The following is a 27,355-nucleotide window of genomic DNA, read 5'->3' on the forward strand; positions in this document are numbered from 1 at the left end:
TTTTTCAAAACATCGTCTGTTTTGAAAACATAGTTATTACGTTATTTATTTTGTTTTTCATGTCTATTTTTTATGTATTCAACTCATTTTCATAAAACATCGAGAGTTTTTCTCTCGCCGATGTTTTCCCCTGAATTAGATTTGTTACCATATTTAAATACCATTACCCCACCAAAGGACAAGCCTTGATCCTTGCCTAAGAAGGAAAGGCATACATCATAGAGCACGGATTGTGTTCACTAATTTCCATCAATTTTCAATTTGAAAGTCTAAGGTACTCTCAATCCTAACCCAAATCCAGATTCTTACCATGTTTTTTAAAACAACAGAGCGGTAAAAAAAGGGGAAGTTTACTACAGGTAAGGGGGAATAAAGAATCATGAGAAAGATGACCCTATAGCCATATAACATCAGATAAAGTGATCTGCCAAATTACTTTTATAAGAGTCCTTGTGTGATGAAGCAGACTCTCCTTCCAGGCTGTAATTTATGAAAATAAGATTTCCAATGAAACCTGTCAACCAGTACTGATAGGAATAAATTTAGCAATTCCAGCTGTCATTGTCCCAATAAAAAACAATGGATGATGACTACCTAAGGAAACTAACAAAGAGCTTCCTTAAGAATGGTATTGAAGAAAACCATGGGCTAGGAAAGCTGTTTCACAATACCACTTTCCATGTGTTACCTGACAGCAACACCCTTCCAAAGATAAAAAAGCAGTTTGGTCTTGATGATGGTGGTGGAAAAGCATGAACAGGCAAAAAGGCAGGGGGAGGGAGTGGTTGGAAAAACCCTAGTTGGGTGGTGTTGGGAAAGTCATTTGGTTTGATTCTTAACCAAGTTTCTGGCTTTCCGATGCCACCCATGCCATAGTTTTTTCAGTACTGTTTCCTTGTGCTTCTTTTGCTGGTATCATCTGTGGATTCTTACTATCATCAACAGCAGCAATGGGAGAGGCAACAGGGAGAAGGAACAAGTCATGGAAGAATTCAGGTAAGGTATGAGTAGGTAAGGCTTTCTGTTTGAATGCAATCTGACTTAAGCCTTTTCTATTCCACCCATACCATTGTTTTCTCAATACCTTTTCCTTCTGCCTCTTACCTATATATGTCCAACAGGTTCATGTGTTTCCATATCATCAGCAAGGAGGAGGAGGTAAGTTGGGGAGGGAAGGTTCATGAAAGTTTTCTTGTTATTCTTTCCTTGTCCTTCTTGCTCATGTTATTTGGTTGTTCATGAGGCGGTGAAGGAAATTTGCTGGTGTTGAATCAAGAGAGATTGGTTGGTGTTGAATCAGGAAAGCTAAATATCATATACAATTATTGATCTGTTTTTTGCTTTAATAAAATAAATGGAATAGGGGATTCCTGTCACTTTGGTATCTTGAGCTGATTCATAGTACTGCACTGATGTTTTGGCTGAGCCATCTAAATGCATGAGATGATAACTTTCAAGATTTTTTGGTTGGTGATAGTGTGCTATGAATCTTATGGGGGGGTTGATGGGCCACCAGTTAGTTCTATTTGAATTAGTCTAATGTTGTTCATTGTGATTGTTTTTTGGAGAAAATAGTATATATTCAGCTAAGAAAGTTGGTATAGCAAGTTGTTTAGAAGAGATGAACATTATATAAACAAGGATTCTATATCATGAGGAACATGATGAGTAGAAATTCCCATTACATGCTGGGCATGGTTTGAAGATCCTTCTACTTGAGGATCTTAACCTTATGTTATGCCCTTCCACCCCAGTTGGAGTATGTTTGGTTGAGTAGGATCTTTTTTTTTGGGTGATATTCTAGCCAAGAAGATTTGTGATTGGTAATCTATAATCCTTTATGTGCATTATAATCCTAAGGCTTTATTGGAAACAAAAGGCCCTATCTGGGAGACTTGGATTGAGATGGAAACACCATTTCCATCTATTGTCTAAGTATGTTTTTTCCAGATTGTGGCGTTGAGGATAGAGTTGCCAAAAACATCTTCTTGTGAATGACCCTGAAATGACTTGGGGCTGCCAAATCCATTCCCTATAGGGTATTTTGTCAACAATACTTCTGTCAAACAGCAGATCATGAGAGCACTTGGAAAACCGCAACACACCTTCAATTCAAGGATCCCAAACAGTGCCTTAATTTTTTTTGGGTGCCTTTGTTGTTCGACTTTCAGAAAGCTTAGTAATATGATTGGCTTGGTTACCCAAACCTGAGTACGACATGACCACCCCCAGTCAGGATAAATTAAGCTGGTTTCCCCGGATGCATGTTGGGGCTGGTTCTGACTTTTGCTTTGCATGGAATTCGAATTCAAATTATAGACCCAGTTTAGGCTTGAATCTGTCAATAAATGGGTTAATCTTGAAACGGGTCAGCTTGAAACCGGTGGGGATTAAAATTTGGATCTTGAACTTTATCACAGTTGAAATTTGACCCTATCTGGTGGTGAATGATGGAAACCAAGAGTGCATAGGCAACCATATATCTTTTACAAATAGGAATCAAAAGCGAAGTGTGACTTGAGGATACTTTTGATAGCGTTGGTTTTGAAGTCCCAGTGGATTAGAGATCCTCAAATTTGGTAATCGTGGTTCTTTTGTGAAACCCCTTAGATCAGACATGTTGGTTTTTTGTTTTATCACCTTGAATGTAGGCTTTCTCAGAACCTTGAGATTTAATATTTAAGGTTTTCAAGCACAATTTAAACTCTGAATAAAAGGTCCAACATGTATCTTAAATCCCTTGAAACGTGAAGATTTGTGATATTCTGTTTGATTACCTTGAATCTACGTGTGCTTTTGAGATTTAAGTTTTCCCAACACACCTTTGGCAGATTTGTGCTTTTGAGATCTACGTGTAATTTTGATTTCCTCTTAACACTCTTTTTTATTACATCTTTCAAACAACAAAGGTGGTAAGTAGTAATAGGTGGGATTTTATTAAATCTTTACCTCTCTTTTCATCTCCAGCTCTTAAACAAAACTTTCATTCTCAAAATGATGTAGTTGACAACTCTGCCTTTTGTTCATCATCTTGAAATTTTAAATTCAAGATCTTTAAATGGATACAATTCCCAGGTTCTTTTGATGAACCAAATATCTAGCAATTGTGATTGCCTTAGATACAAGACAATCAAAACGCACTCTTAGCTCAATCACATGAGTTTCACTTCCTAATACACTTTAAGAAGTGAATCTTATATCACATTGAGTTTCACTTTCTAATAGATTTTAAAAAGTAAATCTCATTTGAACATCATCTCCAGGGCAATCTAACTTAAAACTTTTTTGGCATATAACTTCAAAAGCAAGCCTCATAAAAAGTGAGTTGGTACAAAACCCCAAAAGTGAGATTTAAAAAGTTAATCTCATTTGTTTGAGATTCACTTTTCTCACGATGTCTCTTAAGATTTTGAAAGTGAATATCTTTTCACTCTTCAAAAATATAACAAAACATACTTTTTAGGGGTTATGTGTTAACTCACTTTTTATAATGTTTGTTTTTTGACGTTACATGCTTAAAAAGTTTTATGTTTTGTTGCTTGGATTGTCCGAATGAGATTCACTTTTTAGATCTATGTGATTTGAAATTACATGAGATGCAACCAAGTCATAAATTTGTTAGATTTTAAGAATTTCAAATCCTTACATATGATATTTCTCACAAACCTGCTTCTAATTTAAAGACAGCTTTGTCTTTGGGCTACTAAATCTAAAGATTTCAAGTCTAAGGATATACTTGTTTAGCCTATTTTTCACCTACTCTAAGCATTCAGATGCATGCTTGAAGGTAAACACTCTGTTTATGTTATTAGATTGTCCGTGAGTAGGGTAAGGTGATTGGTTGGGATGAATAGGGAAGCTAAATATCGATTTACAATGGTAGATTTGCTTTTTAATAAAATAAATAGAATTAGAAGGTTTTCCTTTGGTATCTTGGCTAATCCATCTAAAAATGCATGTGATCACAACTTTTAAGAAACTTTCACTTAGTTTGGGTAGCATTAAAAAAATAAAATAAAAATCTTAAAAAATGAGAGAAATAGTTAAGGGTTGGTGGTGGTGGAGCTTCTCCTGTCTGAAAAATCATTGTGGGTGGTAGTGAGCTCTTTGCCATTTTTTGGGAGGTCGGTGATGGTGAATGATAGTGGTAGTGGTGAGATGGATGTAGAAAATCAGCGTGGGAGGGCGGTTTTTTTTAGAGGTGGGTGGTGGTGAAATATATGATGGTGTGGTGAGATGAGTGATGGGGGAGTGGGCCTTACCATTTCTCTTGGTATGAAACATTCCTCTGCTTGGATATATGTTTTCTATCACTTTTTGGAAAAAAAACTCTTAGAGAATTTTTTGTACAGATTTTCCATTTTGTATCACTTTTCCTACATCTTTCTTACAGCTTGTTATGAGTCTTGTGGGGGTTGGTAGCTCCTTCTCAAAGTGCTTCTTCGGATTCTTATTTTGTTTCAAAGAAACCAGTGTATTATCTGATGAGAAAGTTGGGTATCTCAATTTCTTTAGAAAAAAATGGATATTATAAATAACGATTCTACATCATGAGGAACATGATCATTATAAGTTCCCACCACATGCCAGCCTGTGTGAATATCATTCTACTTGAGGATTATACACTGAGGTTTGGAAGGTTGACTAGAATTGCTTGTTATGGAAGGGCTATAGAAGGTTGACGATAATTGCTTGTTATGGAAGGGTGCCCCATGCAATATTTTTGGTTGAGTAGGATCTTTAGCCGTTATCCTTTATGTGCATCATGATCCTAAGCATGGTCACAAATCTTGTTATTGGGAAAATCTTTATGAGTAAAATGTTACGATATTTTAAAATGTTTGGTTTTCCAAAGAAAAATCTGAATATTATTTCCTTCTTAAAACCATTGTATTTTTTGTGATCCTAGGGTGATGATGTCCCTTAAATGGTTATTCTTGCTTTTTTCTACTTCAAGGTAAATATTTAATTATTTTCATCCACGTATGCTTATCTGAGAGAGGGAACCTTTAGAAAAGTCAACTTTTACTTAAACCCTTACGATGAAATAATTGAATCATGCATGATCATTCAAGGAAAGAAGCATGCAAGTTCATGCATGATTACTAATATATATATATATATATATATATATATATATATATATATATATATATATATATATATATATATATAAGTTGGTAGCTGCCTAAACGCTGGCTGACCTTCCACAAAATCTAAGATTTATGGCTGTTGGATCGCATTTAATGCTCCATTTTACCCACCCGTGATTCTCTCATCACTTGACTTTTCTTTTTCCCGCTCTTCATTTTCTTCTCTTCAACTATCGGATCAATGGCCACAAATGAGAGAGAGAGAGAGAGAAAGAGAGAGAGAGAGAGAGAGAGAGAGTAATGCAGTGGTTCTGTTCACTTTCTCATTCTATCATTTACTGTATTGTTACTCAATCGTTAGCTACTCAATGGAACATCAAAAAAGTTGGTGGATCTTTTTTTTATCACTACTATTTAAATAAGGGATATCAATTCTAACACGCTTTGCTTTGTTAGGGTTCTCATCTTTTTCCATCTCACACTCTTTCATTTTCTCGTTCTGCCTCTCTTTCTTGCTGCGATGCCCTTGTCGGCCACAGCGGAACTTCGGATCATCTTTTTGCTTATCATCTTTTTGCTTCTCTTTCGTGCTGTAATTTTGGATCATCGTTTTACCTTTCTCGTGTTGCAATTTCGGATCATTACACGTAGCGATGGTGGAATGTAGTTTGTCAGGTATCCTTTTTCATCTGGCTGTCTCTCTCTACAACCCTGTGTCTCCTCTCTCAAAAGATTGGAGAGAAACCCCTCTTTTTGTAATCCCTTAGTACCCTCTCCCTTTCCCTGCAACCCTGTGTGCCCTCTCCCTCTCTCTAAAACAAGTTTGTCAGGTATCATTTTTTCTTATGGTTTATATTTGGTACATCGACCCTGTCTTGTTTTTTTATGAAAAAACATGTTTTCGTCAATAAGAAAAAATTGATGCTCCAAGTCTGATCATTGGATCTTCTGAAAAACCTATGCACTGGTCAGATTTCGATGATCCAAAAGTTGTTTCCATTAAAAAACTTGATGTGAAAAAAAAAACGAGGGGATCTAACCATAGTCAGTTCTCACATTTGCTAGGTTGTAGCGAATCTCTTTATATATAGAGAGCGATATATGTAGTTTTATATAGTTGGATTCTCACGACTCAAGTTATTTTGACTCAATCTCTAACCCTAAAGATTTGTTTAGCATGGTTGTTTTAATGGGAATCTACCATCTGGTCATCTTTTTTAGTAAAAAAAAATTGATTCATTCATATTTTTTGGATCACTAAACTAAACAAGTAGGTTACATTATCGTAAAAAGTAACCATGCATTTTCAATGCTTTTGAGGGTATTTTAATTATTTTAATAAAGTTGATTGTTTCTAATATTACATTTGATATATTCAACTTTTAAAAGTAACCTAAATTGTGATCTACTCTTAAAAGGAATGAATTTTTTTTAAATGCATGAATGCTTTTTTAGGCATTATTAGTTTTTTGGATTGGAAGAAAATGAAAATTGAAAGTACTTTTTCAAAGTAAAAAGCGTACTTGTATTTTATCATTTTAAATATAAAATGTCAACCTACTTTTTTTAATTCAAAAATTGATCATAAATTAAAAAATATACATTTATTTTGGTTATTTTAATGAGTTGAATGCATATATAATGTCAAATACATCTTGTTAAAGGTTAAATAAACCCATTATGAAGCAGCTCTACATTGGTGGGTAATGTACCTCCTAATTGGAACTCGGATGTGTTTGGTCAAAATAGTAGAAATCAACCCTTGGATGACCATATCATATTATAGTTTAAATCATAACACTTGTAAAGGTTAGTTTTTCAAATGTTATAAAAATATGATCCAAAGGTCAGTTTTTACTGAACTTTAGATGTACAGAAAACCGAAAAGTAAAAAAACATTACAGTTTTTCATTAGGGCATTCCTTACCAATGATGACAAACCTTATCTTATCTAAACCATTGGATTGTTTCTAATCTAAGGTTGAAATTAGGATGGTTTTCTATAATTAATGGCTTTGAGAAGAGTAAATGACGAGGGGAGGGAAATGATCTCTCTTCCATCTTTGTGCATTAAATACATGCAGATGATCAATCGTATCAATTTATCAAATGAATGATCAATAAGGATGTCTGACATTAATAGATGCATCTTCATATTTGTACATTGTTCCATATTGATGGATGATAGACATTGACACATGGATGGATGGACGGATGTAGCAAATGGGGGTGAGGTGGGGCGGGGCCCCATTTTCCCTTGATCTAGTGCCATCCCTTAGAAGGATTCGGGATGGGATGGGATGGAGCGGGGCGAGGCGGGGATCTAGATGGGGACGGGACGGGGCGGAGCGGGGGAAAGCATAAGTTCATCCTTGCCTCCATCCTCGCACAGGGATGAATTTTAACCTTCATCCCTGCCTTCATCCCCACTTCATACCCTTCATCCCCGGTCCAAACAGGGCGAGGTGGGCTCCGCTTTCTCCTGGTCCACTATGTCTCGAATTTTAACTAACCCACCAACTTGTTGCATGGTTGCCGCAGTTTCTTTTATTTATTTTTTGTGTGTTTGTTACAGCATTCTAAAAGTTTATTTGGAAAAAAAAATGTAATTGCACAACATTTGAAGAGTCAGGATCAGGTGCAATTACATGGCACACAATTTGTGCATTAAGCACCAGATCGCCCTCCATCAGGCCTTGGGTCCCACGACTGACAGGCCCGGTCTCCATCCAAGATGGACCGAAGCTGCACAAATATTTGTGCAATCATATTCCACTTAATTTTTTCACGCTTTTCAAGAGCCCGTCCATGCCATTTGTTGCAGTTATAGCTGCCAGCTTGGCTGAACATTCCCAAAGTCCAAATACCTCACATTACATTGCGATCTTTTCACATTTTAGCTTGCTTAAATACTTACAACCTGCAAATCAGGTGCCATCACATGTGTGCCTTTGCACCTGGCTGTCCTCTCTTGTGGGGCCCAAAAGCATATGGAGGATGACAAGGTAGTGCCATGTGATGGCACCTTATCCTGTGCCCTTTAAAATAAGAATGTCTGTTAATCAAGAGAAAACTAACAAAGCTGCTTGTGGATCTCATCATGTTCTGTCTGTAAAGTGCTCGTTCAAAACTGTTAGACTCCAACAGAATACTCAGCTAAAAATACTAATAATAATAATTTAATATATTTTACATGTATCCTTTTGTAATGCAATTTCTTTACTCTAAAAAAAAAAAGTTTTTCTATAAAACAAACCAGCTCGAATTCCCCAAAAAAAATGAGCCGAGCCGAAATATCATTTTTTGTACTTTAGATGCCATTCATTTACAAGATGAATTGCTTTGGAAATTTTTGTTGGACCCATCTAATGGATAAACTATACAGCCATGGTGTTTGGGTTGTCATTCATAACTATCCACATCTAAGGCACCTCTTACGGGTAATATGTCAAAAGGTGCCTCTGACCTCATTTTGTCATACTTATAAGTAGGGGGTGAACCTGACTCGAAACAAGGGTCCTAGTATGGTGATAAATAAGAAGATCCGATTAAGACCCATGTCCGGACGTGAAGATTCGATTAATACATGAACCCAGGTATAGTTTGTGAAATTTTATACCAGACTCGAACCCGACCCGAGTTCTAATTAAGACCAGCAATTTTTCAATGTAAAAATGATAAAAAAAATATAGTTTTATCAGGTATGGTCCTGTTTGGTTCATATAGTTCTTATTGGGTCTGGGTATGATTTTTCTTATAATGGACCCAATTAGACCCAAGTTCGAACCCGATATCATACCCGAAAATGTGGTTCAAATCTGGTTTCACCTGGGTCTGAACCAAACCCACCTGACCCATTGACACCCTTACTTATGACTACCTGTTTAGTTTTTTTGGTAAAAATGAATCAACACTGAATCCAATCATTCTACTCGGAGTTTGACTCGGTTTTACATTCAGATGTAAAAGGATTTACCAAACCGGACCAAATGGATTCAGGTCGGTCCGATGTCCAACAAACTTTTAATGTTGACATCCCAACTTTAGGGAAGCAGATCAGGTCATGCTGAACATGAGCGTTTTTGCTCATGCCGACGACATCGTGGCCATCCGATTTGCATTTTAAAAAGCTCAAAAGTCAACAAAACCACGTGGCATTCATCCCAAATGCAAACAGACGGTCACGATGTCGGCATGAGAAAAAACGCTCATGTTCAGCATGACCTGATCTGCTTCCCAACTTTAGTCATCTAAGCAATCAAACACCTCTAAGTTTTTTTTTTTTGAAGGGCAAGCTGAGTTGGGCTGACCCCACCAGTTATTATTCAATGAACCACTGGGGTTTGAACCTATAACGTCCCACCACAAGTGACAGCTCCTACCAACCATGATCGAATCCTGCTGGTACATGGGGCTGCCATTGCTTTATCATGATTGAGGCATATAAGGTTATGTCATCAACCCCAAGTTTTACCTTGCAAGAAGGCTGGCCATTAAGTAACCCGGTTGTTGGTGAGGGTTTTTCTTGGCCACAAAAAAAACAAAAAAAAAACTAGCTAATTGAGAATTTTTCTGGTTCTGTGTGGTTTGTAAGAGCTGTCAATACCATCAGGGTTTTGTGTGGTTGGTAGGAGCTGTCAGTCCCCATCTTTGGGATGCTGCAGGTTCAAACCTCAGTGGTAAGAATATTAACAAGTGGAGTCTGCCTAACCCCAGCTTGCCTTTTAAAAAAGATAAAGGTGTCAGTGGGTTGAGTTTGACTCAGACCTGACACATACAAAACTTTATAGGGTCATGTTTGGTGATAAAGAATGAAGTCCAATTAGAATCCAGGGCCAGACTTAAAGGATCCAATTAGTATATAGAGCTGAGTGAAATTTCATACCATAAAAAGGCCTAACCAGAATTTTTAACACATGATTTTTCAATATAAAAAAGATAATAAATATTATTTTACATGTAATCCTTATAGGGTTTCGGGTATAGTTTTCTATATGAAAGAACCGGTTTCAAACCCAGTACCCGCACCTTCAGTCAGATCTGGGTTCGAATCCACCTGGAACAGAACCAGATCCGACCCGGCATACATGTGACATGATATATATGCATCCACTGTGTATGGGCACCACCACCAGCCATCTATTGGAGTGGCAGTCAATCTCAGTCCTTAAGTGCCGGCTCTAAGAGTTAAAGCCCGCACGCCTTTGTTGAGCTCTTCATTTCAGTCAGCATAAGATGGGAAGAATGGAGGGTAAGATCATGGTCTTTCTTCGTCGTCTCTCTCTTTCTTTAGCCACTTTCATGGACCAATCTGCCTTGTTTCTTCTTCCTTTCTTTTGGTTCACTCTCTTCTTATCGAGACTTTTTCATCTCCTCAGATGGCAGAAGCAAGAGGGAACGTGTGGCTGCTCTCCTCTTCCATTGCATTAATCGTCTCGGCAGCGGGGGCCGTGGCCTTCATGATCTACGAAGGAAGGAGGCTGATCAGGAGAGACAACAGGCTCGTCCCTCTCTTGGTCATGACCAAGGACGGCAAAATTGAGATGCCTGAACGCTTCTCTCACTACGTTGGTATGCCACCGATGACACTTTTTTTTGTTTTTCCATTTCCCTTAGTTTATATATTTCATTTTGGGAAGCAGATCAGGTCATGCTGAACATGAGCGCTTTTTCTTTCATTTTGGGAAGCAGATCAGGTCATGCTGAACATGAGCGTTTTTGCTCATGCCCACATCGTGGCCATCCGATTTGCATTTTAAAAAGCTCAAAAGTCAACAAAACCACGTGGCATTCATCAAAAATTCAAAAAGACGGCCACGATGTCGGCATGAGAAAACAAGCTCATGTTCATTATGACCTAATCTGCTTCCGTATCTTATATGTTCATATTATTCCTCTCTCTTTCTCTCTCTCTCTCTCTCTTCATTGAGGGTGTTTCTTATCTCAATCAACACGTTATTCCGGCAGTCTAGCTATACTTTAAGGACTTATATTCTGCTTCGTTAACTACAGAGGGTATCCTTGGCAATATACTAGTTGGCTCAATTCAGCCTGAGCAAGCCAGATCTATGCAAAGGAGGTTCTCTGACGATGAGATTTTTACGGTCATTAAGGATCTATCGGGTTGGAAAGCGTCTGGCATTGACGGGTTTCATGTCGATTTTTTTAGAATCTTTTGGGACTGTGTTAAATCAGACATGGTGAGCATGTTTGATGAGTTTCATCGTAACTCCAAACTACCTTATCATTTTCATATTGCTATTATTTCGCTCATTCCGAAAGATGATGAGGCCGTTGATATTTCTCATGTCCGACCAATCTCAGTTATGAGTGCTCTCTATCGGATGTTTGCCAAGGTTTTGGCGAATAGGTTGAAATTGGTGGCTAACCAGATTTTTTCAGACTCTCAGTTCGCCTTTATCCGTAATAAGAGGGTACAACACTCGTTCATTATGGCGTCCGAGGTTGTTCATTCCTTACAGCATAGCGGTCAACCTTATTTTGTCATTAAGTTAGACTTTCATAAAGCTTTTGACTCTGTGCATTGGCCATTCTTATTTCAAATGTTAGCAAACTTCGATATTGGTCGTCGTTTTTCTGGTTGGGTGAGAGAGTTGGTCTCAAATGCCCAGGCCATGTTAAATATCAATGGTATTAGAGGAGACCGGTTCAAGTTGGGACGGGGTTTGCGGCAAGGGTGCCCCCTATCGCCTTTGTTGTTCAATGCAGTTGTTGAGGGTCTTGTGGTCTTGCTTAAGCGGGCTGTTGTATCGGGTTTTATTGAACCTTTGCAGGTTTCCGACTTCCCGAGTCATATTCTTACTTATGCTAATGATATGATTATTTTTTGTCGTGCAAATGTTCAACAGATGCTTAGGTTCAAGCTTATCATTCAGTTCTTTCTCTCCCTATCTGAGCTTTCTCTATATGAGACCAAATGCTCTATTACCATGTTCAATGTTAATGCCAATATGCTTGCAGCTGGAAAGAGAATTTTTAATTGCACTATTTCTGACTTGCCTATTATGTACCTAGGCTTGCCGTTACAAGTGAAGCATCTCAATTCAGCTACTTGGGCTCCGACGCTTCAAAAAGTGAAGCGCAAATTGCTTTCATGGCAGTCGTCTTATTTCTCCATCGCTGGCCGTCTAACCTTAGTCAGACATGTTTTTTCAACAATTCCAGAATTTTTCATGTCTATGTTTGTGATGCCTGTGGGAGTAGAGAAGCAGCTGACACGCTTGCTGGCAGGTTTTCTATGGTCTTGATGTCAACTCAAGGGTAAGCGTCATTTGATTGGTTGGCGTTCAGTAGTCTTACCTCGGCGTATAGCTGGTTTAGGCATTCCTGCGCCCAGACTGCGAAGCATTGTTCTTGTCGCCAAGCAATGTTGGTTGGCTCACCAACCGGATAACCCTTGTGCTAGTTTGCTTCTTGCTAAATATGGGGTTCTAGCTCTTATCCCGGTTCGTCTGGGAACCCGTGATTTGGTTGTCTTGCACTTGCGTAAATCATGGTTGAGGGCTTTAGCCTGCTTTAGAGACCATTTTGAGGACTTCGGAAATTTTGGTCAGTGGTAGCAGTGGGCTTTGACGCCAAGCGGAGAGTTTCTCACAAAAAACGTCTATAGATCGTTGCTCCCGTCGGGGGCTGATTGGTTGCCCGAGGATGTGCTTTGGGCGAAGGGTCCTTCTCCTTGTTCTTGAGTCCTGGCTTAGTTAATTTTGCACGATAGGATCCAGACCCATAGTAATTTAAAGAAGTGGGGCATTCAGCTCCCGAGTTGGTGTGTGCTTTGTCAGGCTGTTGAAGAATCTACGTTTCACTTGTTCTGGTCTTGCCCAATATTTGTGGAAATCTTTAGCAGGACCTGGAGGCATCCGGAAGTATTTGTTAAGGAGGAGTTTTTTGCGCTAGATCTGATCTTGGGGCCGGTTTGTATTAGGCGCAGCAAGAGGTGGAGGTTCATCTGGCGGATGTGGTTGCTTACTTCTTGGTGGTTTGTTTGGATGGCACGAAACGATGCTCATTTTCGTCATATTCCAGTTAACACTCATAACTTGGTGCATAAGATCTTGGTAGATGTTTATGCGATCTTGCGTATGCATCTTAGTGATCTTCCGCTCTCTCCTGCTGACGCTATCTTTCCTTTGCCGCAATCTGGGCAAGCGGCTTCGGCGTGAGCCCGTTTTATCTGTCTGATGTTCTTTTCTCTTGTGCTTTCTTTATTTGTTTTTAGCTTTTGCTCTTGTTCAGTTCATGGGTTCATGGGTTCAACAGTTTGTTGATCTTCATAAGTGGTAATGCTGAATTACTCTCTCTCTCTCTCTCTCTCTATATATATATATATATATATATATATATATATATATATATAGTAATTAGTCATGCTAAACCCATTTGGTGCTAAATAGGTTTTTCTAGTTTTTTCTTTTTATTTTTAAATTCTTACCGTACACATGTGATCTCTGTACTTGATTTTATAAAGATCAGCTCTTGAATAGTTTGATTCCATCACATGAGTAGGTTTTTATAAAGTTCAAAAAAATCAACGGTCCAAAATCTTTGTAAAGTTTTTAAACTCCAAACATCATTTTTTTCATAAAAAATACATGATCCAGGTGTGGATTGTTAGTAAATCGACCATGCCCAACACATATTTAAGGCCGAAACAGCGTAAAAAGCACCCAAAAAGCTGAAAATCCATTTAGCACGTTTAGCACCAAATGGGTTTAGCAGGAACCCATTACTCTATATATAGGATCCAGCATAACGTCAGGCTTATTGGGCACCGGTGTATTTTTTTGTGTGTGTTTTGACATTTAGCTGTGGTCTAAATGTCAAAAAATGTAAAAAAAAAAATGTGTGTCGGCGTTGATCATGAAAGATCAACGGTCTATGTTGGTCCAATTTCAGACAAAGTGGTGTTTGATGATACTCTCTCTCTCTCTCTCTCTCTCTCTCTCTCTCTCTCTCTCTCTCTCTCTGTATATATATATATATATATATAGAGAGAGAGAGAGAGAGAAACCTCCAACCAAAAGAAGGTTCAAAATATATAGTATTCCTTCTCTAACGATCGAGTTTTCATCGCTCAAATTTATATCATTCATGAGTAACATGTTTTGGATTATGAATTTTTGATGTTTAGATGTGTTTTTAAAAGCCCTAAAAATCAATGGCTCAGAATACTTTGTATTATAAAGTTTTAAATGCATTGTAAGCTGTTGATTTTTCAGGTCTTAAAAAACGTGCCTATATATCATAAAGTCTTCATGTAAAGTATATTTCTTACTAAATAAATTATAAAAAACAAATATATGAGATCTATTAGATGAGATGCTCAAGCATTGGAGAAGCAAAGTTATCCGATCCAAGTTGGTTATAAATTTTTGACATTCTTTTGGTTGGACGGTCTCATTTCTCTCTCTCTCTCTCTCTCTCTCTCTCTCTCTCTTTATATATATATATATATAAGAAACGGGAACACGAAAACCTACAAAAATATGTAAGCTATTATGAACCGAGATTTTCATAAGGTTGCAAATCTAAACATGCACATGCATTCGGTGTGGTCCATTTTTTTGGAATCCAATATTGGATCATTGTAATCGGATCAATAAATATGATTTTGTATGCTTGAATATTTACAAAAATTCTGAGCCATTGATTTTCAAGCCTCAAAATATCCTACATGGTAATTGGATGATTTAAGTCCCTTTCTATAAAACCAAACTTGTATATTGCAATCGTACGGTGAAATTTTAGAAAAAAAAAAACTCTATGAAAGTCTAGGTGAATACCAGTTTACTAATTTTGTTGGTTTACCTATTTCAGTTAGCCTATGTTATATATATATATATATATATATATATATATATATATATATATATATATTATTTATTTATTTATATGGTAGTTGATGGTTGTGAACCATAAATCATACAATGGGTATATTTTGGGCTATACAAGTGTCTACACCCAGATGTTCCAACAATAGCTCTCATTATTATATATTAATCTACCAATTGTTGAAGGCAGTCATGTGCTAAATAACCAGGATTGGGATCAGTTATCTTCTTTCCCATCATGAGTTTGTGACTATTCTTTTATCAGAAATGGCATTTCTCTCAATGATGGTCATTTAAAAAGCAAATAGTTAAAATTGCACAATTTGGGAAAGATAATTGAAGTGATAATATGTTATTAGTCTATTAGGATGATGACATAACTGGACTGCCTTTGTGGATTGCAGCAAGGCAATTGGGTATCAAAGATGCAGAAAGATATCCCATTTTCTGCAAATTGGCTGATGACTACCTAAGAGGCAAAAAGGGCTTTGAGGAAGACATGTATGCCTTGTTTGCCAATGAAGAACATGCAGAATCTCTTTATGAGAAGCTCATTAATGAGCTTGATGCTTGCATTCTCAGCTACTTTGTCTTTCACTGGAACCATGCATCATCCTTCATTAGTCAGGTTAATAATCTCTCTCTCTCTCTCTCTCTCTCTCTCTCTCTCTCTCTCTCTCTCTCTCTCTCTCTCTCTCTCTCTCTCAAACGATGTGGTGACATTTGCTTCTTTTCTGAAGGCTGTAAACGTGGGCTCTCCAAAAAAAAGCAAGCTGAAAAACATGGTCATGGCTGCTACCAGGTGGGTCTTGATCCATATTCATGGTGTGGGTTTTAGTATGGCTTTTGCTTAGAATTAGTATGGTGTGGTTTTAGTATGGTCCGAGCCCATATCTGACTTAAGGTGACGGTATCGGACCTGATTCCAATCAGGTCCATCATAAGAAAAACCATACTTGGGTTATATAAGGATTACATGAACTAGACCCACTCCATGCCCAGTAATATATATAACTAAACATATTAGGCCTCATTTCTCGTTCTCTCATTCTTCTACGTAGGTTTTAAGTGTTTTATGATAGATTTGAACAGTTAGATGTATTTAGCATGCACGATTTAGTGGGAATCAACTCTTGGATCATGTTTTTTTTATGAGAAAAACATGTTTTTCTAAGTCGGAAAAGATCTGGTACCTTCATAGCCATTGATTTTGAATCACCGAAAAAACCAGGTCAGATTCTTGTGATCCAAAAGTTGTTTCTCACTAAACAAAACCTATAGATCACATCTACGGTGTTAGACATGAGAAAAGATACAACTATTATTTTTGAAAGGGCCTAACAAGACCTAATGAAAAAGAAAGCCTAAGTAATGAGAACCCCACTGAGTATCACCAGGTCGCTTGAAACTTATTTCTTGATTTATTTATCGTCCTGTTTCAAGTTCACCCAATGCAAGTGCTTCAGCAATTCACATAAATTCTGCTTCTTGAATAAGCTCAGATCTCTTGCATGAAGTGGAGAAAAAAGTTGGCAACTTGCCTAATATATTAGAAAACACATCAAGAATGAATTTTTTTTAGCAACACCAACTAATGTCAATTGAAGTTGATGTGCAAAACAATTAATATAATATGCAGATGCATTTTCATGTAATATAAGACTTTTCAATCCATTAAACTCTCCTCTCATATTACTTGTTCCATCATAACCCTGTGTACGCAAACTTGATATGCTTAATTTATTCTTATAAAATGCTTCTTCAACTTCTTGTTTGAGTGACATAGAACTTTTTTCAAGAACATGCACAAGAGTAAGAAAACGCTCAATCACTCGAACTTTTTCATTAACAAACCGTAAAACAATAGTCATTTGTTCTTTAGTTGATACATCACGAGAATCATAAAGTAAAATAGAAAAAAAATATCTTCAAGTTCCATGATAATAGCATTTGTCGTTTGTATAAAAGTAGCGTTGACAATATTCTTTTGTATATCAAGAGATATCAATTTGTTATTTTCTGGAGCACTTTTCAATACAACTTTATTTATGTCATCATTGATCTTTGCAAATATCTTCAATAACTTAATAAAATTTCCTCTATTAAGAGATTCTTCAGCTTTATCATGCCCTCAAAATGTTAATCCTTGACTTAACAAGTATCTGATTGCATTAACAGTTGCTCAAAGGCGAAGTCTATATTCATCTTTCTATCGAACACTTTGTTTATAAAGTATAGCATCAATATGTTGTTTTTGTTGCATCAAATTTTGACAAGCTGGAATGAACCTTATTTTTTGTGAAAACTGCTAAAGCTTCCAACATGTTTATCAAACCTCTTCTTGTCTTGTCAATTATCAAATCCTTCAGATATGAATGCATCTGGACTAATCTTCCATGTGCTTTTTGGCCTGAAAAGATAACACTGCAAACAAGTTGGAATGAACCTTCATTTTTTGTGGTTTAGATAAAACGTACAATCTTGAGGTTCACAAGGACCTCGGATCATATATGTTTTACGAACATTATCTTGGATATTAGGATGATAACTAGAAATAGAAGGACAAAGTGCAGGGTCTGCAGGTAACTCTGATTCATCAATTTCTGTTTTGCTTATTTTTTGACTTGGTTCTCCTTCTCGAGTTACAGAAGATTTATCAAAGATTGGCTTTTTCATTATAAACTTATCCATTCCTATGCAACAAAAAAAAAATAAGACAATGTTCTAGGAGCCAAATCTCATTGCAAAAAAGAATCGAGCAAAATAAAAATGACAATCTTTTATGAAGCTAGGTGTCAAACCATATTTTGTAACTAAGCAATGAGTATCAACATCATGATATGAACTGAATCTAAAGCTCTCAATCATCAAGTGAAAGTAAAATTCTAGATAAGGTGGCAGTAGGTACCGTAAAATTCTCCAAAGTCCAAACTCGATGTGATCTCCTGATCTTCCTCTTACATGAAATAATCAGTTTACCTCATTTGAAGTAATGCCAAGTAAGTCCAAACCCAATTTTCAGTTCGCAAGTTCTAGCAAGTAATGCCAAATCATTAAAAAGATAAAAAAAATTATCCAAGTGTTGCACGTTTCAAGAAAATCACATAAGAGAAGCATTCAGTCAGTGACTACAGGGGTTTTGCCTCTGTCGATGATCAAAACGACAAGGGGTGGAGCCCCCTGTCCTGCCGAAAAGATCAAAGGGGCAGGGGGCAAAGCCCCCTACCAAGAGGCTCAAGGACAGGGGATGAGGCCCTCTGTTCTGTCGGAAAGATAAAAGGGGCAAAGCCCCCTGCCAGCAGGCACGAGGACAGGGGTGGTGCCCCCTTCCTCCTTTGTGTCCTGCCAGAAAGAACAAAGAGACAAGAGGCAAAGCCCCTTGCCAGCAGACACGAGCCGCCCCCGTCTTGCCGGAGAGACCAAAGGGGCAGGTGAGGCCTGGCAGAGGTGGTCGGGACCTCTGCTAGCCCCGCACTCACCCACCGACCTCAGATGGTTGGGGAGGGCCCGACAGAGGTAGTCGGGCCTTGCCGACCCTTCGGCAACCACCGAAGGAAAATGAGGAGGCTCTGGCAGAGGCCACACGAACCTTTGACGGCCCCAGGGGAAGGGGGAGGCTCTGGTAGAGGCCACCGGCCCTCTGCCGGACCTCCAATCCTCACAGGGGAAGGCTCCGGCAGAGGACACCCAGTCCTCTGTCGGACCTCTGATGGCCTCAGGAGAAGGGGGAGGCTCCGACAGAAGCCACCAACCCTCTGTCAAACCTCCAACCCTCATGGGGGAAGCCTGGGAAGGGGAAGGCTCTGACAGAGGACACCGATCGTCTGTCGACCCTTCAGTGATCCTGATCGAAAGAGAAAAGAAAAACAGGAGATGGGTTTACCTGCGGGAGGCGCCGATGCTCATCGCGGTAGGGTTGGCGCGGGGGATCGGCTCGCCGAAAATTGCAGAGGGGGAAGGAAACATAGAGGATGAGAGGGAGCCGACGACCACTGGTAACGCAACGACCTGCGATGGCCGTTACGGGGGGTGAGGAGGAAGGGGGAGGATGGTGCAGGGAAAGGCGTTGCGAGCCCTTCCCCGCGACCCTACTATTTTAACCCATTCTTGGATCCGGGCCGGGGCCAGACCCATCCCGGGTCCGCTAAAAATTTCTGGGGTGGGCGACCGCCCACCCATGGCTCCGCCACTGGTTCAGCTATACATCATGAGCCTTCTTTTATTGATTGAAATAGACAATAAAGAAGAGGATGCCTCTTTAAATAAAACTCTACTAATTTTACATGGAGTCAAGTAGTGTTGCTAGCTAAAATTATAAAACTACCTTCTCAAAAAAATTTGAGTTTACCGCCTCATGCAACCCCAACCAATTCATCGTAAAGTTGGATCTGTGAAAATTATGAATTTCTATACAGGCTCTAGACTCCTCAAATATAGATCACCTCACATGCTCTCACCCATGACAATTGCCTAACATTGTGGCAACTTGGCATCACTTTGGCCAGGTACTCGGTAAACAGTATGTTGGTTTGTAAATGCCAATTGCCTAGAGCTGTCATGAAGTGATCACAAATGCGGGTTGGCATCTTCTATATATATTTATAAGAAAGCGGATCAGATGAGAGGACAATTAGTGATCAGATCAAGTACCTAAGGGTCAGTCAAATCACGGTCATCAGTCAAATCATGGTCGGGTTGTCAATAAGTTGGGTATGACCCGTATCAAGCCTATAGGGTCAGGGGTTGGTAATAAAGAAGAGAGTCCGATTAGAAACTGTGTTGGATCCAATGGGTCTGATTATCATATGAAGCCGAGTATACTTGAGACAATCAAATGCTACCTAACATTTTCAATCTTGGTCTGGGCAGATCAACTTAGATGTGTTTGACCTGGACTAATGCCGTGTAACTTGGCACAGGACACAGAGGATGGAAAGGATCGAGAAGGTGAGCAAGGACCTCAAGGTGGCAAGGGTCTTCTCCACATTGGTAGAGGAGTTAAAGAAGATATGGCCGGAGCAGAATTCCTCCCCAAGTACTGACGTTATGGTCGCGGCAAAGGCGAGTGACCGAAGCCCCGTTCTCCTTCTCATGGGTGGTGGCATGGGCGCAGGCAAGAGCACTGTACTTAAGGACATAAAAAGAGAGTAAGGACTACAAAAACCTGCAGCTTTTCCTCATTTTATGGTTTTTCAGTTTTTTTTATAGGCCAAGGGAATCCCCTCCTCCCCCAATCACTAACCACGCATTGGTTGGTTTTCAGTTGGTAAAACCCATGACGACTCTCTTACCCACCTCTCTCTTATCCACCAGAGACTATACCCAGCTTCGATCTTGCGCCACCTGTGAGTTTTGAACTTGTGAAATCTCATTTACTTGGCAACATTCATGAGTCACCCCTATCAGATGAATAAACCCCTTGTGAGCATTTGTAGTCTTCTATTCCATTACATTCATTTCACATGACTACAGACCAAGATTAGATCACTTGACAACATTTCAGATCAGGTGCAATATATATGATTGCACAAATATTTGTACATTAAGCACAATGATCACCATCCATCTTGGGGAGGGACAGGAGCTGTGGGACCCAAGGCCTGATAGAGGGCAATCAAGTGCTTAATAATAAATTTTGTGCCATGTGATTGCACCTGATCGAGACTCGTCCCGCAGTGATAGAATGCAGGCCCCAACTCAAAATGCAGTCAAGTCATACAATTGGCGGTGTGGCTATGGGGATCAGTTAAGCAAACCCGACGTGATGGGTTTAGCTACGACGGAATCTTCATCATTTTAGGAGTGGGGCTAACTTGTGGGACCCATTCATGTGCAGTGGGTTCTGGGCAGAGGCAGCCAAGAATGCAGTGGTGGTGGAAGCAGATGCCTTCAAGGAGACGGACGTTCTCTTCAGAGTTCTTAGCTCCAGAGGACATGATGACATGATCCAAACTGCAGAGTTGGTACTCTCTCTCTCTCTCTCTCTCTCTCTCTCTCTCTCTCTCTCTCTATATATATATATATATATATATATATATATATATATATATATATATATATCCTTGGTTGAGTTGGTTTTGTTGTTTTGTTGCTAGCTGTCTGTAGTTTTTTTTTCTTTAGCTTTGTTTTTTCTATATTTTAGTTTTGTTTTCTACTTGTTCGGTTCATGGGTTCAACATTTTGTTGATCTTCATGAGTATTAATGTTGATCTTCTCTCTCTCTCTCTCTCTCTCTCTCTCTCTCTCTCTCTCTCTCTCTATATATATATATATATATATATATATATATATATATATATATATATAGTGATTTTTACGACCGTTGGCTTGGGTAAAATCTAAAACAAGTTTGCCGCCCAGTTGTCATTTGAATTCTTGGTTGTGTTCCCTTGGGGTTGAACTAGGTGCATCAGTCATCTACCAATGCGGCTTCATCACTGCTAGTAACGGCGCTAAACGAGGGGCGCGACGTTATCATGGATGGGACTTTGTCATGGGAGCCGTTTGTGCGACAGACGATAGCCATGGCTAGGAACGTTCACCGCATGCGGTACAGGATGGGGGTTGGCTACATGGTTGCTGGTGATGGCACTGTTAATGAAAACTACTGGGAAGAAGATGATGCCTCAACTGAGAATTGTGTGAAGGATAGGAAGCCTTACAGGATAGAGCTTGTTGGTGTTGTTTGTGATGCTCACCTAGCCGTAGTCCGTGGAATCAGGTTAGTTTGTAATTTGTGGAAATACCAAACATGTTTTTCTCATGAAGTGAATTAACGCCTTTTGAAGTTTCCAAAATATCGTGATATTGGGGTAACTAGTCCAACGAAATCATAGTTTATATTGTAATCATGAAACACGACAAATTCATAAACTTCCAAGCTAAACCTCATAAATGTGTTGGGCATGGTAGATTTATGAAAAAAGTGATATTTGAAGGTTTACAAAGTTTTTGGACCGTTGATTTTTCGAACCTTATAAAAACCCACCCATGTGTCTGAATTGAACATTTCAAGAGCTGATCCTTATAAAATCAAGTGCATAGATTACATCTGTACGATCAGAATTTAAAAATAAAACAAAAAAAATCATTTAGCATGTATCATTTAGCACATACCCATTTCTCTCTCTCTCTCTCTCTCTCTCTCTCTCTCTCTCTCTCTCTCTCTCTCTCTCTCTCTCTCTCTCTCTCTCTCTCTCTCTCTATATATATATATATATATATATATATATGGGCTTCTCGTCAAACAAGGGTCAGACTCGCTTTGCAGGTACGACATGTTCAATTTGGTTAAATCTGGAGTATTAGTGGCAGTCATGACAACTGTCATATATATATATATATATATATATATATATATATATATATATATATTTGTGTGTGTGGAAGGAAACTGTCCAACTAAAGGAAGGTTCAAAATCTAAAACCAACGACAATCGAACGGCTCCCCTTCTCCAATGCTTGAGCATCTTATTGATCAGACCTTATATATTTGTTCTTTATAATTTATTTAGTAAGAATATGCTTTACACAACGACTTTACCACCTATAGGCATGTTTTTCAAAATGTAAAAAATTGACAGCTCACAATGCATTTAAAACTTTACAATACAAAGTATTGTGGGCCGTTGATTTTTAGCATTTTCAGAAAAGCAACTAAACATAAAAAATATCGTTCACTAAATGAATGATAAAAATCCAATATGTAAAGTCTGATCAATGAAAAACTCAATCCTTAGAGAAGGAATAACATTGATTATCATTGGTTGTAGTTTTTGGACCTTCCTTTGGTTGGACGATCTCCCTATACATGTAATATAGAGAGAGAGGAATGCTACTATGCTCCGGGAGCACCTACTCCCATATACTATAAATCATAGTTGTAGGTTGTATCTTCTGAATCATAACTGATGGATGTACTCAACATAGTTTATTTGATAGGAATCATGCTTTGGATCATAATTTTTGGACATAGAAATATGATTTTTTAAGTGATGAAACTTTGAAACAATGTGAGCCATTGATTTTAAAGTTCTTAGAAAACCTAAAGGTTCATAAAATTTGAAAATCTAGAGTTCTATTAGGTGAGAGTAGACCACTATGTGGTTACTATATATATTGGCTACTAATGAAGGTAAGAAACTATTGAGCTAGAAATCATAGGTGCAAGTTGTATCTACTCAATCTAACTACATAGATGTGTTCAGCATGGTTTGTTTACTAAGAATCAATCCTTGGATCATGCTTTTTTTATGTAAAAATATGATCTTTTTAATTATAAAATTTTAGCACATTCTAGGCCATTGATTTTTGGACCCCTTTAAAAAACTAATTACTTGTCATAATCACATGATTCAAAACAAGATTCTTACTAAACAAACCAGGTAGATCACATCAGTGACATTTAATCTACAAAAAAATAGAAATTTTTTGAAAAAAAAAATGTGATTTCTACTCATTAGTTTCTCACCTTCATTAGTAGTCAATATTTACCCTAAATGAGAAGGGGGATGGTCCACTCTTTCAAAATATCTATGTAAAATATGTTTATTTGGCAAATCTAAACCATATGGATGTGATCTTCATGGTTGAAAGCATATGAATAGACTCTTCAATCAAATTTTTTTGATGTTCACATAGGATTTTACAAGGTTCCAAAAATCAATGGTTATGAAATTTTCCAATTTTTTATATTTTTGAATTTTTTATATTATAAAATCTTTCCTACAGATAAAAAATCTTATGTCAATATTTTATTCATATGTTTTCAACCATGAAGATCACATCCATGCGGTCGATCTGTCAAAAAAATATATTTAACATAGAGATTTTGAAGGGGAGGAAAAGGGGTGGTCTCTCTCTCTCTCTCTCTCTCTCTCTCTCTCTCTCTATATATATATATATATATATATATATATATATATATATATATATATATATATATATATATATATATATATATCTATATATATATATATAGTTAATATTTGGTGTTATGGAAGCCACAAAACTATTGAATATAAATTTACTTCTTTCATATTTTTATTTATTTTTTGTTTTGTAAACTATACCATATGGATGTGATCTACAAGGTTTATTTATTAGAAAAATGAGTTCTGAAATATTAATTCTATTTTTCTCTGTTGAAAAAAAAACTTTGTCGAAAAATGAGTTCAGAATTATGTGATTGTGACATATAAGCAGGTTTTTTAAGGGCTTAAAAAATCAACAGTCCATAATGCACTCAAATCTCACTACTCAAAAATCTATATTTTTAGATCAATGATCGATGTTTAACTCTCTCTCTCTCTCTCTCTCTCTCTCTCTCTCTCTCTCTCTCTCTCTCTCTCTCTCTCTCTTGATATATAATGACATGGTTTTGACTAAGCTTTTAGTAGTTTAAAAATGATTAATACGGAATTAGAGGTGCTTATAACCCACAGTTTAGCACATCAAAGATTGCATGTGGAGCATAATCCTTGTCATGTGAATATTGGTTCTCTATTGGTTTGTAACACAAATGTTATGCATATTAGTTAAATCAGTGATAAGGGGAGCCTCTTACAGAACTTAAAAGTCAGGCTCTACTGTCGCCACATTTATGTAAAGGGTTTTCTCAAAATAAACAAAAATGAAAAAGCAAGCACTTATCCAGGCTTACTTAGGAAGCCAACATTTTACTCATGACATTCTTCCTTTAGTTGTGAAATATTCTCAATGTCCTTTTCTTTTTTATGAGAAGAGACCTACCATATTCTTGGAAAAGTAGTTTATACAATGATTAGAAGATTGCTGCAGTCTTATGATAAAAGTTTGGTTACAGGAGGGCCATAACTACGGGAAGAGCAGTGAGGGTAAAGTCCCAGCTGAGATCTCACAAAATGTTTGCCAATGCCTTCCCCAAGTACTTGGATTTGGTGGATCATGCCAAGCTCTACTGCACCAATGTATTGGGGGGGCCTGCTAAGGCAAGCTTGCCAAAATCCTTTTAGATGTTTTCTTCTTTTTTAATTATACTTCATAGATGTTTGATTTGAATGTTAGATTTGCAAACCATAGGATCTGATAACGAAAATAGTGGTTATAAGACATAAGTTGCAGTACATTAATACTTCATTAAATATTGTCTTACAATTTGATGATACATTAAGATACTGACTGCTAAAACACTTCTGGTTTTGCCTTATCATGAAATGGATACAGGACATTCACTATTCTTCATTGTGTTTAGTTTCCATATATATATATATCATAGGTTCAAGCTTTATTTAACTTGATCTGACCATAGATGGTTTGTTTGCTAAGGATCAAACCTTGGATCATGTAATTTCGATCAAAAAGTATGATTTTTGAGTTACAAAATTTTAGCATATTGTGGACCATTGATTTTGGAAACATTAACAACCTACTTACATGTCACAATCACATGATTCAAAACTCATTTTCTACTAAAAAAAAAACCTTGTAGATCACATCCATAGGATCCTATTTTAAACAAAAGTCTAAAAATATGAAGAAAAAAAAAAGGGTAATGTATGCTCGATAGTTATGTGCCTTCAATAACACTAAATACTTTATATATGTAACCAGATTAATTTCAATGGTCCACAATATTCAAACATTTCACGATTGATAAAAGAATGTTCTTGAAACTAACTACTCAATCAAAAGTGCATTCCCTAGTAAATGGACAATGTTAAACCCATCAATGGGGTCAAATTGATGAAACAAACTTCATAATTACGAGTTTTAGCTAGAGAGCGTGGTGCTCTCGAATGTATCCAATATTTTCCCATATAGATATACTTTTTAGTGTAGCTATATCATCAAAAGGGAGGAGCCACTATGTGACCCATTCCTTTTATGTTTAGACAACGGAAAAGCTGCCTTGCTCACTGTCCTGTGTCAATTTTATTGGATAGCAAGTTAACGAGTCCCATTTTTCACCATAAGTCTTGAAATGTCATGATGGCATCTTAAATCTTATACTCTTTGGTGAAACAATAATTTACATAATTGGGTTAATGAAAAAATATTGCACATTATTATGTATTTGAAACACCATGAAAAATCATTTTTGAATTTTGTGACACTAACACAAGGCAGGACAGTGATATCTTATCTATCACTACAAGTAAGAAACGTTGCAGACTTGCTATGACCCATGAAAACTGTTGATGCAAGAAAAAGAAAAATCTTACCAATTCTGTTTAGCACAAATCAAAGATAGTGACTAACCAAATCTTTATTTCAATGGAATAACATCTTTATTGAATTTATACCCTAAATGATAACAACCTTATCCTACATTTGGCATTTCTGACAATTACTAATGGTGTTTGATTTTGGTTCATGGAATTGAAGTCACTTCTAGTGGAATCCAGAATTTCATTTCATGAATTGCATGAGATGTACAATCCATGTCCACAGAAATGAGGATAGAGCATATCAACATATTAGTTAAAAAAAAGTCTTCATCATTTTGTGGTGAATGCATATTCAATGGCCAAAATGGGTCATGGAAATCTGTTTTCAGTTGCATGAACCAAATTATTGAACTTTTTTCCTGATGAAAAGGCTTTACTGCATGGTTTGCAGGTGATTGCAGTCAAAGGAGCGGACAGCAAACTACTAGTTGAAAAAGAAGATTATTACTGGCTTGAGAGGGTTGCAACGCTGAATGAGAATGCAGATTCAGTAGAAGACTTGTACAAGCAAGCAGACCCTTGCATTAAGGCAAAGCAGATCTGGAAAGATGTGGTAGCCTCCCCATCTAGAAGAGAGAACAAACTTCATCTCTTCAATGCTATTACAAAGACTGAAATTGTTGTTGAACCCATGAGTAAACAAATCAATTCAGAGAAATTCTTAGGGCAATTTTCAAGCTTTGTGAATTCTCAAAGGAATGAACTAAGCTAGCATGGCAAAAGCCATTCATTCAGCTAAACAAGAGATAGATAGTTTTTGTATTGTTTTTTTTCAATGAGAAGGAACCCACTAAGATGGAGCCCTAATTGACGATGGAGCCCTGGTTGACCCCACCTTATGTTGGAATTGTGTCTCAAAATTATGCATTTACAGAGCTTCTTAGTTAGCAAGGCAAAAGCAGAGATAGATAGCTGAGTTTGGTGCAATGGATCAACCGAAATAGACTGTGCGCTAGTTTTTGTATTTTTTTTTTTTTGTGATAAATATTAATAACCATTAGACATTTTATTCACCAAAGCTTATATATCATCTTTCGTGGTAGAGGCATCCACAACTAAGATCATCTTCCTTAGACGTAAACAAAATCGCATTACACATCAAATAAAAAAACAAATATATAAACTTGAAAAAAGGGACCCACTTTGATTTGGAATTTGGAGAGTCATCTATAATCCGAAAGTGCAAGAAGCAAAAGAAAAAGGG

The 27,355-nt window shown here is 37.5% G+C and overlaps 1 protein-coding gene and 1 long non-coding RNA gene across 5 annotated transcripts; both read left to right on the forward strand.

Annotated features, from left to right (window-relative positions):
• Positions 1–760: 760 nt before the first annotated feature.
• Positions 761–1,451, forward strand: LOC149829127 (uncharacterized). Its single transcript, XR_016434390.1, has 2 exons — positions 761–1,011; positions 1,122–1,451. It is a non-coding gene; the product is annotated as an uncharacterized LOC149829127 (long non-coding RNA).
• Positions 1,452–10,092: 8,641 nt separating this feature from the next.
• LOC149829128 (calmodulin calcium-dependent NAD kinase-like) lies at positions 10,093–26,963 on the forward strand. Of its 4 annotated transcripts, none has more exons than XM_090017907.1 (9): positions 10,093–10,344; positions 10,472–10,664; positions 15,349–15,572; positions 15,685–15,746; positions 19,864–20,091; positions 20,781–20,907; positions 21,349–21,665; positions 24,768–24,912; positions 26,543–26,963. In XM_090017907.1, the coding sequence occupies exons 2-9, from the start codon at positions 10,472–10,474 to the stop codon at positions 26,861–26,863; spliced, it is 1,617 nt and encodes a 538-aa protein (XP_089874033.1). In that variant the 5' UTR covers positions 10,093–10,344; the 3' UTR covers positions 26,864–26,963. The 4 variants fall into 4 exon arrangements, with proteins under 4 accessions (XP_089874033.1, XP_089874036.1, XP_089874034.1 ...); XM_090017908.1 differs by lacking the exon at positions 10,093–10,344 and adding an exon at positions 12,129–12,374 and having other exon boundaries at positions 10,527–10,664; XM_090017909.1 differs by lacking the exons at positions 10,093–10,344; positions 10,472–10,664 and adding an exon at positions 10,771–11,293.
• Positions 26,964–27,355: the final 392 nt, after the last annotated feature.

Source organism: Nuphar pumila, chromosome 9 (genome assembly GCF_984573655.1).
Source record: "Nuphar pumila chromosome 9, dmNupPumi1.hap1.1, whole genome shotgun sequence".
Taxonomy (NCBI): Eukaryota; Viridiplantae; Streptophyta; class Magnoliopsida; order Nymphaeales; family Nymphaeaceae; genus Nuphar; species Nuphar pumila.